Here is a 12348-nt window from a genome sequence, read left to right as displayed (position 1 = left end):
TGGGGCACACAGCAGTGACAGGGCTGTGGGGACAGCAGTGCCAGGGCTGTGGGTGACACAGATCAGCAGTGCCAGGGCTGTGGGGCACACAGATCAGCAGTGACAGGGCTGTGCTCCCTTGCAGGTGCGTGTTACTACGACCCCAACCAGTCCATGTACGTGTTCGGGGGCTGCACCCAGAGCAGCTGCAACGCCGCCTTCAACGACCTCTGGAGACTGGACCTCAACAGCAAGGAGTGGATCCGGCCCCTGGCCTCAGGTGAGCCCTGCAGCTCCCCCCTCCCTCCTCCCAGGGCTCAGTTCTGTGGTTCTGGGCATGTCTGAGCCTCATCCCACCGGGTTTGGGCGGCATCCTGGAGAAATGTGGGGTTTGGGGCACAGTCTGAGTCCTCAGCACCACCTTGGGGGGGTTTCAGGGGAGCAGCTGGTCCCTGTCGTGCAGGGTGAGGGATGTTCCCTGCAGCCACCAGAGCCTGAGGTGATGAGGCTGAGAAAATCAGGATTGTTCAGCCTGGGGAAGGCTGAGTTGGGATTGTTCATTTGGGCAAGGCTGGGTTGGAATTGTTCAGCCTGGGGAGGGCTGAGTTGGGATTGTTCAGCTTGAGGAGGGCTGAGAGAATTGGAATTGTTCATTTGGGGAAGGCTGGGTTGGGGTTGTTCATTTATTGTTCATTTAGGGAAGCCTGAGTTGGGATTGTTCAATTGGGGAGGGCTGAGTTGGGATTGTTCATTTATTGTTCATTTGGGGAGGGCTGAGTTGGGATTGTTCATTTATTGTTCAATTGGGGAGGGCTGAGTTGGGATTGTTCATTTATTGTTCATTTGGGGAGGGCTGAGTTGGGATTGTTCATTTATTGTTCATTTGGGGAGGGCTGAGTTGGGATTGTTCATTTATTGTTCATTTGGGGAGGGCTGATTTGGGATTGTTCATTTATTGTTCATTTGGGGAGGGCTGAGTTGGGATTGTTCATTTATTGTTCAATTGGGGAGGGCTGAGTTGTGATTGTTCATTTATTGTTCAGTTGGGGAGGGCTGAGTTGAGATTGTTCATTTATTATTCATTTAGGGAAGGCTGAGTTTGGATTGTTAATTTGGGGAAGGCTGGCTTGGGATTGTTCATGCTGCAGTAGGCTGAGAAGGATGTGATGTGATGTGATGTGATGTGATGTGATGTGATGTGATGTGATGTGATGTGATGTGATGTGATGTGATGTGATGTGATGTGATGTGATGTGATGTGATGTGATGTGATGATTGTTCAGCCTGGAGGAATCTGAGAAATTGGGATTGTTCAGCCTGGAGAGGAGCAGCTCCAGAGAGAGCTCAGAGCCCTTGCAGGGCCTGAAGGGGCTCCAGGAGAGCTGGAGAGGGACTGGGGACAAGGGACACAGGGAATGGCTCCCAGTGCCAGAGGGCAGGGTCAGATGGGATATTGGGAATTAGGAATTGTTCCTGTGAGGGTGGGCAGCCCTGGCACAGGTGCCCAGAGCAGCTGTGGCTGCCCCTGGATCCCTGGGAGAGTCCAAGGCCAGGCTGGAGCACCCTGAGATAGCAAAGGTGTCCCTGCCCATGGCACTGGGTGTGTTTGAGGTCCCATTCTGTGATTCCATGGTGAGAGTCACTGTCCCAAAGCTGAGATCACTGTCCCAGAGCTGAGATTTTCTTTGCTCATTGCAGTGGCTCCCACTGCAGGTATTTTGGGGGGTGGGGCAGACAAGCCCGTGCAGGTGGGAGAGCGTGGGAAAGCAGGTTCCTTCCTGCTGTCCAGGCACCCTCAGAGGGCAGGAAAACACCACAGATTATTTCCCACACTGTTTTTTTTTTTTTTTTTTTTTGTGCTGGAAATGTCACCCACAACAGTTTGGTTTTTTTTCCTTTTAATTTCTGAATTCCACTAAAATAACTTTGAGGAAAGCAGAAGAACTGGGGGAAGCTCTTGGGGCAGGGAAAGAAATCAGTGTTGGAGCAGCTGTTTTGGCAGGAGGAAAGAGAAAAGGAGCTCAGCATCCAGCAGCATTCCTTGTTGGGCACAGAATTCATGTGCCCCAAGTATTGTGGGCTGCTCAGATATTGTTTAAAGTCTGGAGCACTTGAAGTCCTCCAAAATGCAGGGGATAAGGAGACAAGTGGTGGAGATGGATACAGAGAGATGGGAAAGCTGGGGGCGTTCACCTGGAGAAGAGAAGGATCCAGGGTGACCTCAGAGCCCCTTGCAGTGCCTGAGGGGCTCCAGGAGAGCTGGAGAGGGACTGGGGACACATCCCAAGTGCTGCTGTCACCTGGGAATTTCCAGCTGTGAACACCTCCCTTGGTGCTTGGACATCCACCCACACTTCCTTGGAGTTCTGGTTTTGTGTCCCACAGCCCCTGTGGGATTCCCACAGGGGAGAATTGGGGTGTTGTGGATTTAAAAGAGGAGAAAGCAAACCCCAGTCCTCCAAAGGAGCTCCTGGCCTGCTGGGGCTGCAGAGGGGAGGATGCACACACAGCTCCTGGGCTCTGCTGAGCTCTTTGCCCCAGGCTGTGGATTCCTGCAGCCCAGGGAGCTCTGTCCTGTCCCCAGTGCCCACAGAGCCATCCCTGCCCTGTCCTGTCCCCAGTGCCCATCCCTGCCCTGTCCCCTGTGCCCCATGGAGCCCATCCATTCTGTGACAGTGTTCACAGGGGTTTTCAGGTGAGGGAAGAGACAAGAATGTTGACTCCATGTTCAGAAGGCTTGATTTATTATTTTATTATATATATTACATTATAACTATACTAAAAATAATAGAAGGGAAAGGTTCATCTCAGAAGGCTGGCTAAGCTAAGAATAGAAAGGAATGAATGATAACAAAGGCAGCTGCCTCACTCTCTGTCCAAGCCAGCTGACTGTGATTGGCCATTAATTACAAACAACCACACGAGACCAATCCCAGATGCACCTGTTGCATTCCACAGCAGCAGATAACCATTATTTACATTTTATTCCTGAAGCCTCTCAGCTTCTCAGGAGGAAAAAACCTTAAGGAAAGATTTTTAATGAAAAGATGCCTGGAACACCCTGCCCTGCCCTGTCCCCAGTGCCCCACAGAGCCCATCCCAGAGCCCTGAGCCCGTGGTGGTGCTCCCCAAGAGCGGCTCTGTGGGAATGTTGTGGCTCTGTGGGAACGTTGTGGCTCTGTGGGAGTGCGTGGCTCTGTGGCTCTGTGGTTCTGTGGGAATGTTGTGGCTCTGTGGGAATGTTGTGGCTCTGTGGCTCTGTGGGAATGCGTGGCTCTGTGGTTCTGTGGCTCTGTGGGAATGTTGTGGCTCTGTGGGAGTGCGTGGCTCCGTGGCTCTGTGGCTCTGTGGGAATGTTGTGGCTCTGTGGTTCTGTGGCTCTGTGGCTCCGTGGCTCTGTGGCTCTGTGGGAATGTTGTGGCTCTGTGGCTCCGTGGCTCTGTGGTTCTGTGGCTCTGGGAATGCGTGGCTCTGTGGGAATGTTGTGGCTCTGTGGCTCTGTGGTTCTGTGGTTCTGTGGCTCTATGGGAATATTGTGGCTCTGTGGCTCTATGGGAATGTTGTGGCTCTGTGGCTCTGTGGGAATGTTGTGGCTCTGTGGCTCTGTGGGAATGTTGTGGCTCTGTGGCTCTATGGGAATGTTGTGGCTCTGTGGCTCTGTGGTTCTGTGGCTCTGTGGGAATGTTGTGGCTCTGTGGGAATGTTGTGGCTCTGTGGTTCTGTGGCTCTGTGGGAATGTTGTGACTCTGTGGCTCTGTGGGAATGTTGTGGCTCTGTGGCTCTGTGGTTCTGTGGTTCTGTGGCTCTATGGGAATATTGTGGCTCTATGGGAATGTTGTGGTTCTGTGGCTCTGTGGGAGTGCGTGGCTCTGTGGCTCTGTGGTTCTGTGGCTCTGTGGGAATGTTGTGGCTCTGTGGGTGTGCGTGGTTCTGTGGCTCTGTGGGAGTGCGTGGCTCTGTGGCTCTATGGGAATGTTGTGGCTCTGTGGTTCTGTGGCTCTGTGGCTCTGTGGGAATGTTGTGGCTCTGTGGGAATGTTGTGGCTCTGTGGCTCTGTGGGAATGTTGTGGCTCTGTGGTTCTGTGGCTCTGTGGCTCTGTGGGAATGTTGTGGCTCTGTGGGAATGTTGTGGCTCTGTGGCTCTGTGGGAATGCGTGGCTCTGTGGTTCTGTGGCTCTGTGGGAATGTTGTGGCTCTGTGGCTCTGTGGCTCTGTGGCTCTGTGGGAATGTTGTGGTTCTGTGGCTCCGTGGCTCTGTGGTTCTGTGGCTCTGTGGCTCTGGGAATGCGTGGCTCTGTGGCTCTGTGGGAATGTTGTGGCTCTGTGGCTCTGTGGTTCTGTGGTTCTGTGGCTCTATGGGAATGTTGTGGCTCTGTGGTTCTGTGGCTCTGTGGCTCTGTGGGAATGTTGTGGCTCTGTGGGAATGTTGTGGCTCTGTGGTTCTGTGGCTCTGTGGCTCTGTGGGAATGTTGTGGCTCTGTGGGAATGCGTGGCGGGGCCGGGTCCCACGGGAAGGGAAGGGAAGATCCCCCGAGGAGCTGTTCCTGCACGCTGTCATGGCTGAGATGGGATCAGCTGAAACTGGAGGCCGGGCTCGGGGAACGCTCTGGTTCCTGCTTTTCCAAAGGGATGAGTCAGCCCCGGTGGGATCCCACAGCTCCAACTCTTCCTTTGGGTGCCCCCAGCTGGGGGTGGCACCGCCTGCCTGGGAAAGGAGAGCCTGGAGGGGGCAGAGCTTTGAAATGCTGCGATGTAAATAAGGCAGGAGAGGGCTTTTTAAAAGAAAAACCGAAGAGTTGACATTGATCGATCACCACTCATTGTGTGTGCAGGCTAATTGCTGTGGAGGAGTTCCCACACCTGCCCCACAGACTCCAGAGCTCTGGGATGAGACTCTGGCTCTTCCCCAAGGCCAGGGCTTGCTCAGAGAGCTTCCCTCACACTCCCCGTGTGCCCTCATTCAGCATCTCCTCTAAGGAGCCCTGGGCAGGGAATGGGAGCACAATGTCTTGGGCACAACTCCATCCCTTCCTGAGAGGCTTTTCCAGGAGAAGACACCCTTTTGTTGTTGTTGTTGCTGTTTGTTCCTACCTGTTTTCATCCGGGTTTTCTGGCTCCCAGGCATGAGATGACATCAGAGCTGGATAATTCCCCTCCAGCCCGAGCTGCTTCATCTGGGAGTAAATATTTAGCCTTCAAAGAAATAATTGGCTTGGGTTTCTTTCGTCTCAGAGACGGAGGAGGGAGATAATTACTTCAAAAAACTCTAATTTTTGAGGTTTCAAAGTATTTTTTTGCTTAGATCTGAAACAATGGCTTTGACGTGTGACGGATGGGGCTGGAGCAGCACAAGAGAGTTGGTGCCTGGCTCTTCTGGAGAGCTTTTGGTGGGCTTGGAAGCTCTGGAAAGGAGGGTGGCAGGCAGCAGGATCTCTATTTTGGGAAGGTGCCTCCCAGCTCTTCTCCCTGGAGCTCTCCTGGCCATTGTGGAGCTGTTCCCACCCTTCCCATCCCACGCAGGATCTGTTGGAGCAGGATAATTTGCAGCCCCACGTGTGGGATGTGCTGCAGTGCTGTCCCAGGCTAGGTGGTCCCTGGCAGACAGGGGCTTTTTCCATGTTGGGGGTGCTTTTCTTGCCCTCACTTGCACAGTTAGCCTGGGCAGTTGTTGGAATTTGGGTCCATCTGTGCTCAGAGCATCTTGGTGGAGGGCTGGGGGTGGTTTATGCTGGAATCTGTTTATCCAGCTCCACTCCTGAGAGTCCAGCTGGTGGAGCACACTGGTTTCAGTGCTGAGAGTCCCTGGTGCTCCCCAAAAATGGGCTGAACAGCCAGGAAAGAAACCAAACCCCATTTGAAACTGAGAGTTGCAGGACATTCAGTACCTGGAGGGGCTCCAAGAATGCTGGAGATGGACTTTGGACAAGGGCCTGGAATGCCAGAGGGCAGGGTCAGATGGGACATTGGGAAGGAATTGTTCCCTGTGAGGGGGATGAGGCCCTGGCACGGATTGGAAGTGTCCAAGGCCAGGCTGGGCAGGGCTTGGAGCACCCTGGGACAGTGGGAGGTGTCCCTGCCCATGGTGGGGCTGGTACTGGATGGGCTTTAAGGGCCCTTCCAACCCAGAGCATTCCATGATTCCACAGCTTCATGCAATGGCAGCTGCAGGGGGTTGTGCTGAGGCCTTTGCTGATGCCTGGATCCATCCCTGGATCTGCTGCCCTGCTGGCAGGGAGGGTTTGTGCTGCTCCCATGCAGGTCTGGTGAGCTCCCACCCTCCCTGTGCCAGGGAAGCTGCTGGAGGCTCCCAGAGGGCCCCAGGTGCTTTGGCACCACCTGAGCCTCCTGTCCACATCCTGCAGGGACACCTCACAGGCAGAATGGGCAATGTCCCCAGTGCCCTGCTGGGCTGCTCCAGGCTGTGTCCACTCGATGGTCCTGGGGCTTTTCCAGGATTTTGGGATTCCTTTTCCTGCAGAGCAGTGACTGAGGTGCTCTGCCCTCACCCCAAACTGCAGGTCTGTTCCCCTCGCAGTCTCTTCCCTCACAGGGGATCCCTGCCTTGCTTTGGGCATTAAAACCCCCAAAATCCTGACCTGAGGAGGCTTTGTCCCTCCTGGGCTCCTTGGTTCCAGTTCCTCAGAGTCCTCAGAACCACACCAGAAAAAGCCTTTTTGGATTAGGGAGGAAAGGCCAGGAGCTCTGCTCTCCCAGGGGCTCATGGCACAGAGGGGAGAAGCTTTTCCCTTTAAAACTGAGCCTGTTGTGTTTACAAAGCCAGAAATGGTGCTGGAATGATCAGGGCTTTGCAAGGAGAGGCATTGCTGTAGGACATGCACATCCTCCTCCAGGGTGTGTTTTATCATCCCCCAATGCTCCCACCTGGGCAGGCAGGAGGGCTGGAGGGGCCCTGTCCCTCCTGTCCCTGTGTGTTTCCCTCAGCCAGGCCAGGATATCCCTCTCTGATCCCACAGGGGTTCAGGAGCCCCGAGGTTCTGCTTTTCCTTTTGCTGGGAGGAGGCTCCTGCTGCTCCTGCTCCTGCTCCTGCTCCTGCTCCTGCTCCTGCTCCTGCTCCTTCTCCTTCTCCTTCTCCTTCTCCTGCTCCTGCTCCTGCTCCTTCTCCTTCTCCTGCTCCTGCTCCTGCTCCTGCTCCTGCTCCTGCTCCTTCTCCTTCTCCTTCTCCTTCTCCTGCTCCTGCTCCTGCTCCTGCTCCTTCTCCTGCTCCTGCTCCTGCTCCTGTTCCTGCTGCTGCTCCTGCTCCTGTTCCTGCTCCTGCTCCTGCTCCTGCTCCTGCTGCTCCTGCTCCTGCTCCTGCTCCTGCTGCTGCTGCCCTGGGCCACCCTGCCCCAGCACGGGCACCTCCCCAGGACCTCTCTCCCTCTCTCCTGCTCTTCCTGTCCCTGGGGAGATTGGAAAGTTTCTCATCTTCCTGAGGATTTGGGGATCAAACCAGGCTTGGAGGCAGAGCTCCTCCTTGAGGCTTTGATCCCCTCTGCCCTCAGTGTCAGTCCATGGCTGATCTCCCTCCTGCTCCAGCCTGGAGTTTGTGCCTAAACCTCCTGGGTGGCCTTAGCAGGACGCAGTAAAACCCAAAAAAACCCCTCTGCCAGCGGCTCAGCTCTGCCCCAGCCCCCTGCATGGGAGTGGGAGGATCAGTTTCCCTTTGTGACTGAGGGGAAGGTGCCTTTGATGGTGTTGTGTCAACAAAAGCAACAGCCCGAAGGAGGCAGGAGAGGCTCGGCAGAGACTCCTGGTGTCAGATGTGGTCCTGGTGGAGAAACCTCCCCGATGCTCCCGGAGCAGAGAGGTTTGGCCTTGACAAAGCTGTGCAAAACCCTTGCCCCGAGCTAAAAAGCCCAGCCTTGTTTTCATCTGCCCCTTCTAGAAAACAGCAGCGAGTTTTCAAAACAATTTCCCAAACAGTCGCTGGAGTTTCACGGTGCTGAATTCCTCAGCTGGGATCTCCTCAGCTCTGGGAGCTTTGTGGAGCTGAAGGAGATGCAGGGAAGGACTGAGTGGGCTTCCCGAGGAGGGGGGTGGTGCTGGATCCCACAGGGTCCCACAGGATCCCATTGGATCCCACAGGATCTCCAGGATCCCACAGGGTCCCACAGGATCCCACAGGATCTCCAGGATCCCACAGGGTCCCACAGGGTCCCACAGGATCCCACAGGATCCCACAGGATCTCCAGGATCTCACAGGGTCCCACAGGATCCCACAGGATCCCACAGGATCTCCAGGATCTCACAGGTCCCATCTGGGCACAGCCACAAACCAGAGCCAAACTGGCACTCGAGGAATGAATCCCACTGGGACAGGAGCAGGGCTGACCAAGGGCTTGGGGGAATCTGAGGAATAATCAGAGGTGTGGGAATAGCAGGGAGCTCCTCGTGTGTGCATTTAAACCCTCTGTGAGTGCAGATTGTGCAGCTCCTTCAGTTCAGGGTCATCAGCTGTGTCCAGTCCTGGACCCCTCAGTTCTGGAAGGGCTGGAGCGTGTCCAGGGATGGGAATGGAGCTGGAAAGGGGCTGGAGCCCCAGGAGAGGCTGAGGGAGCAGAAAAGGGGCTCATCCTGGAGCAAAGGAGGCTCAGGGGAGCCCTTGTGGCTCTGCACAGCTCCTGACAGGAGGGGACAGCCGGGGGGGTCGGGCTGTGCTCCAGGGAACAGGGACAGGAGCAGAGGAACGGCCTCAGGCTGGGCCAGGGGAGCTCAGGGTGGACACCAGGAGGAATTTCTGCATAAGGAGGGTGCTCAGGCCTTGGAACTGCCCAGGGAGGGTTGGAGTGCCCATCCCTGGAGGTGTCCAAGGAAGTCCTGGAGGTGGCACTCACTGGGCTGGGGACAAGGAGAGCATTGGGCACAGGTTGGACTCGATGGTCCTGAGGGCTTTTCCAACCTCAAGGATTCTGGGATTCCTTTTCCTGCAGAGCAGTGACTGAGGTGCTCTGCCCTCTCCCCCAACTGCAGCTCTGTTCCCCTCATAGTCACTTCCCTCACAGGGGATCCCTACCTTGCTTTGGGCATTAAAACCCCCAAAATCCTGACCTGAGGAGGCTTTGTCCCTCCTGGGCTCCTTGGTTCCAGTTCCTCAGAGTCCTCAGAACCACACCAGAAAAAGCCTTTTTGGATTAGGGAGGAAAGGCCAGGAGCTCTGCTCTCCCAGGGGCTCATGGCACAGAGGGGAGAAGCTTTTCCCTTTAAAACTGAGCCTGTTGTGTTTACAAAGCCAGAAACGGTGCTGGAATGATCAGGGCTTTGCAAGGAGAGGCATTGCTGTAGGACATGCACATCCTCCTCTAGGGTGTGTTGCTTTGGGCATTAAAACCCCCAAAATCCTCACCTGGCCTGCTCTGTCTGCAGAGCACCCTTGGTGTCCCCCTGTGTGACTGAGGGCAAAGCTCAGTTTTATAAAAGGCTCAGGATCACCTTGAGCCCCCCCAGCCATGTGTCCCTGTTGGCCTCCCAGGAGCCTGGGGCATCCAGGAGCTGATTCCTGGCAGGAACAACCTCTCTAATTATGGCTGAGTGCCTGAGCCTCCAAAGTGGAGCAGGTTAATGGGCTGGATGGAAATCCCTCGTGCTCTGAGCAGTCTGGGTGAGCCTGGAAGAGAGAAAAGCTTTTTCCAGCTCTTTTCCTCATCTGGGTGGTTTTCTCCTCATTGCCCTTTGAGTTTGGTGGCAGTAGGGCCCATTCCTGCCTCTGCAGAGCTGAAACATTTTGTGTTATCCTCCAAAAATCCATGGCTTTCCCACCACCCCCCAAAGGCTCTTGGAGCCCTCAAACTCAGAGTGATTTGGCACTTTTGGAAGCTCAGCTTTAATCCTGTGAGCCTGCAGCTTCCTTATTCTGCCCCTGATTTCTTCCTTTTCATACACCCAGCTTCCTCCTGATCACACCCCTCATTTCTTCCTCATCCCACCCCTCATTTCTTCCTCATCCCACCCCTCGTTTCTGCCCTTCTGGAGCAGAACCAGGTCTTTCCAAGCTCTGTCCCCTGCCCTTTGGGGCAGAGGCTGTCCCAGCACAGATTGCTTGGAATTGCTTTCTCCAGTTTAAACATATTGATTGTTTTCCTGCTTTTTTGGACTCCCACTTTTACAAGGAGGTGAGTGACCACTCCTGCCAAGCCTTTGACAAACAAACTGTCCAGCAGCATCCCTGAATGTAGAGTTTGGGCTTCATTCCTGCCCTTGCAGAGGGTGGACTGGCAGCTCTGGGGTGGGAGCAGGGCTGTTCCCAGCCTCTGGATCCATCTGATGTTCATTTGTTCCTCTCTTTGCCTGGCTGGTTTTGCAGAATGTCTCTAATGGAATTTGTGGCGTTCAATATGAAATATCTCAAAGGCAAGAGATGAAAAATCAACCCAAATCAAGTGAAGGGTTTTGTTGGTGTTTTTTTTTTTTCTGTGTCAGCTGCCACCTATTTGGGTTTCCAGGAGATTAATCCATGGTTTAGGTTTACAGCACACACCTCCCCTCCCTTTGATTTGCCAGGCTCTGTCCTCCTCCAGCTCGTGCCATTGCTGGCTGTGTTTAACCTCTGCAAGGTTTTTGTTGTCTGGATGCAAACCACATTCCAGTGGCATCCATCCTTGGATGGCCACCCTGCCGTGCCTGGCACGGAGCATCCCAGGGACCGCGGGTACAAAACCCACGGGCAAACTGAGCGAGTGGTGAGCAGGGATTGATCCCACAGCTGCAAACTGAGCTTGTGGTGAGCTGTTTGCAGGGATTGATCCCACGGGGGCCATCCCTGAACCAGGCAGGAAAAGCCAAAAGATCCCTGCCTGGGATCCCTCCCTGTCTGGGATCTGCTCCCTGCAAACCAAGGCTTGGAGAGCCCACCTGTGACGGTGTTCACAGGGGTTCTTGGATGAGGGATGAGATGAGAATGTTGACTCCATGTTTCAGAAGGCTTGATTTATTGTTTTATTATATATATTACATTAAAACTATGCTAAAAGAATAGAAGAAAAGGTTTCATCAGAAGGCTGGCTAAGAATAGAAAAGAATGATAACAAAGGCTTCTGTCTCGGACAGAGAGTCTGAGCCAGCCTACTGTGATTGGCCATTAACTAGAAACAACTCTATGAGACCAGTCACAGATCCACATGTTGCATTCCACAGCAGCAGATAATCAACGTTTATATTTTGTTCTTGAGGCCTCTCAGCTTCTCAGGAAGAAAAATCCTAAAGAAAAGATTTTCCGTAAAAGTTGTCTGCGGCGCCCGGTCAGTGGGATGAGGAATGGGTGAGGATCACCCATCACCTCCAGGGGAAAACATCGCTGTGCCTCCCGCTCCCAAATCCCACATCTGAAATGTGGGATTCTCACATTCCTCCCTCCCTTCCCCCGACCCTACCTGGCTGCATCCTGCCCCTCCCTCCAGCTGGCAGCGCCTTATCCTTATCAATGCCGCGTTCCCACGGCTTTTCCAGCGCTCCCGGTATCCGCCAAGGTCACCGAGGCGCGGGGAGGGGGCAGAGGCAGCTCAGCAATCCCACTGAGGTGAGCCTGGGCCTCCAGGAATGCGGTGCCCGAGGCAGCCGGGAATGGCTGTGAAGGAGCCATGGATTACCAGCCCAGGGAGGTGGGAATGTCCTCATGGAGGTGGGAATGTGCCCAGGGAGGCGGGAATGTGCCTAGGGAGGTGGGAATGTCCTCATGGAGGTGGGAATGTCCTCATGGAGGTGGGGATGTGCCCAGGGAGGTGGGAATGTCCTCATGGAGGTGGGAATGTCCTCATGGAGGTGGGGATGTCCTCATGGAGGTGGGAATGTCCTCATGGAGGTGGGAATGTCCTCATGGAGGTGGGAATGTGCCCAGGGAGGTGGGAATGTCCTCATGGAGGTGGGGATGTGCCCAGGAGCAGGGCTGGCTCAGTCGGGGCTGGCACAGGGGTTTTACCCCAGCAGCCCAAAGCACTTCTCCCATTCCCTGCTCTCCATGCACCGCAGGACTTGGAAGTTCAGCCGGGTTTTATCCGTGGGGGAAAGCTTTCCCTGCTGTGGGAAATGGGCTCCTCGGAGCAGGGCTGGGCTGTCGGGTCAGCAGGGCAGGGAGGAAGGTCCGGCTGTGGCTCTCCCTCAGGGAATGATCCCTCAGCCCGAGGATGCCCTCCTGCCCTGCCCGGACAGCTCAGCCTGACGTGGCAGAGTCCTGTGGGGAGGGAGCAGAGGGAAGGGCTGAGCAGGCTCTGAGAGGAGCAGCTCGAAGGGAAGGGGGTGCTGGAGTGAGGATCTGGATTCCCTCTTCCCTCAGTTCCTCTGGATTCCCTCTTCCCTCAGTTCCTATGGCTTCTCTTTTCCCTCAGTACAAATTTGGGCTCTCACCTCGTTCTACTGTCAAGGACACCTTCTGCTAT

General features: G+C 54.9%; 1 protein-coding gene across 2 annotated transcripts in view; it reads left to right on the top strand.

Annotated features, from left to right (window-relative positions):
• FBXO42 (F-box protein 42) overlaps positions 1-12348 on the top strand; it is a 59244-nt gene that overhangs the window by 30631 nt on the left and 16265 nt on the right. For both annotated transcript variants that reach the window (XM_063176839.1, XM_063176838.1), the window contains exon 4: positions 125-259. In XM_063176839.1, coding sequence (XP_063032909.1) covers positions 125-259 — 135 coding nt within the window. The remainder of the gene's footprint in view (positions 1-124; positions 260-12348) is intronic.

This window comes from Melospiza melodia, chromosome 26, assembly GCF_035770615.1.
Source record: "Melospiza melodia melodia isolate bMelMel2 chromosome 26, bMelMel2.pri, whole genome shotgun sequence".
Lineage (NCBI taxonomy): Eukaryota > Metazoa > Chordata > Aves > Passeriformes > Passerellidae > Melospiza > Melospiza melodia.
This window is presented reverse-complemented; position numbering and strand designations above follow the sequence as displayed.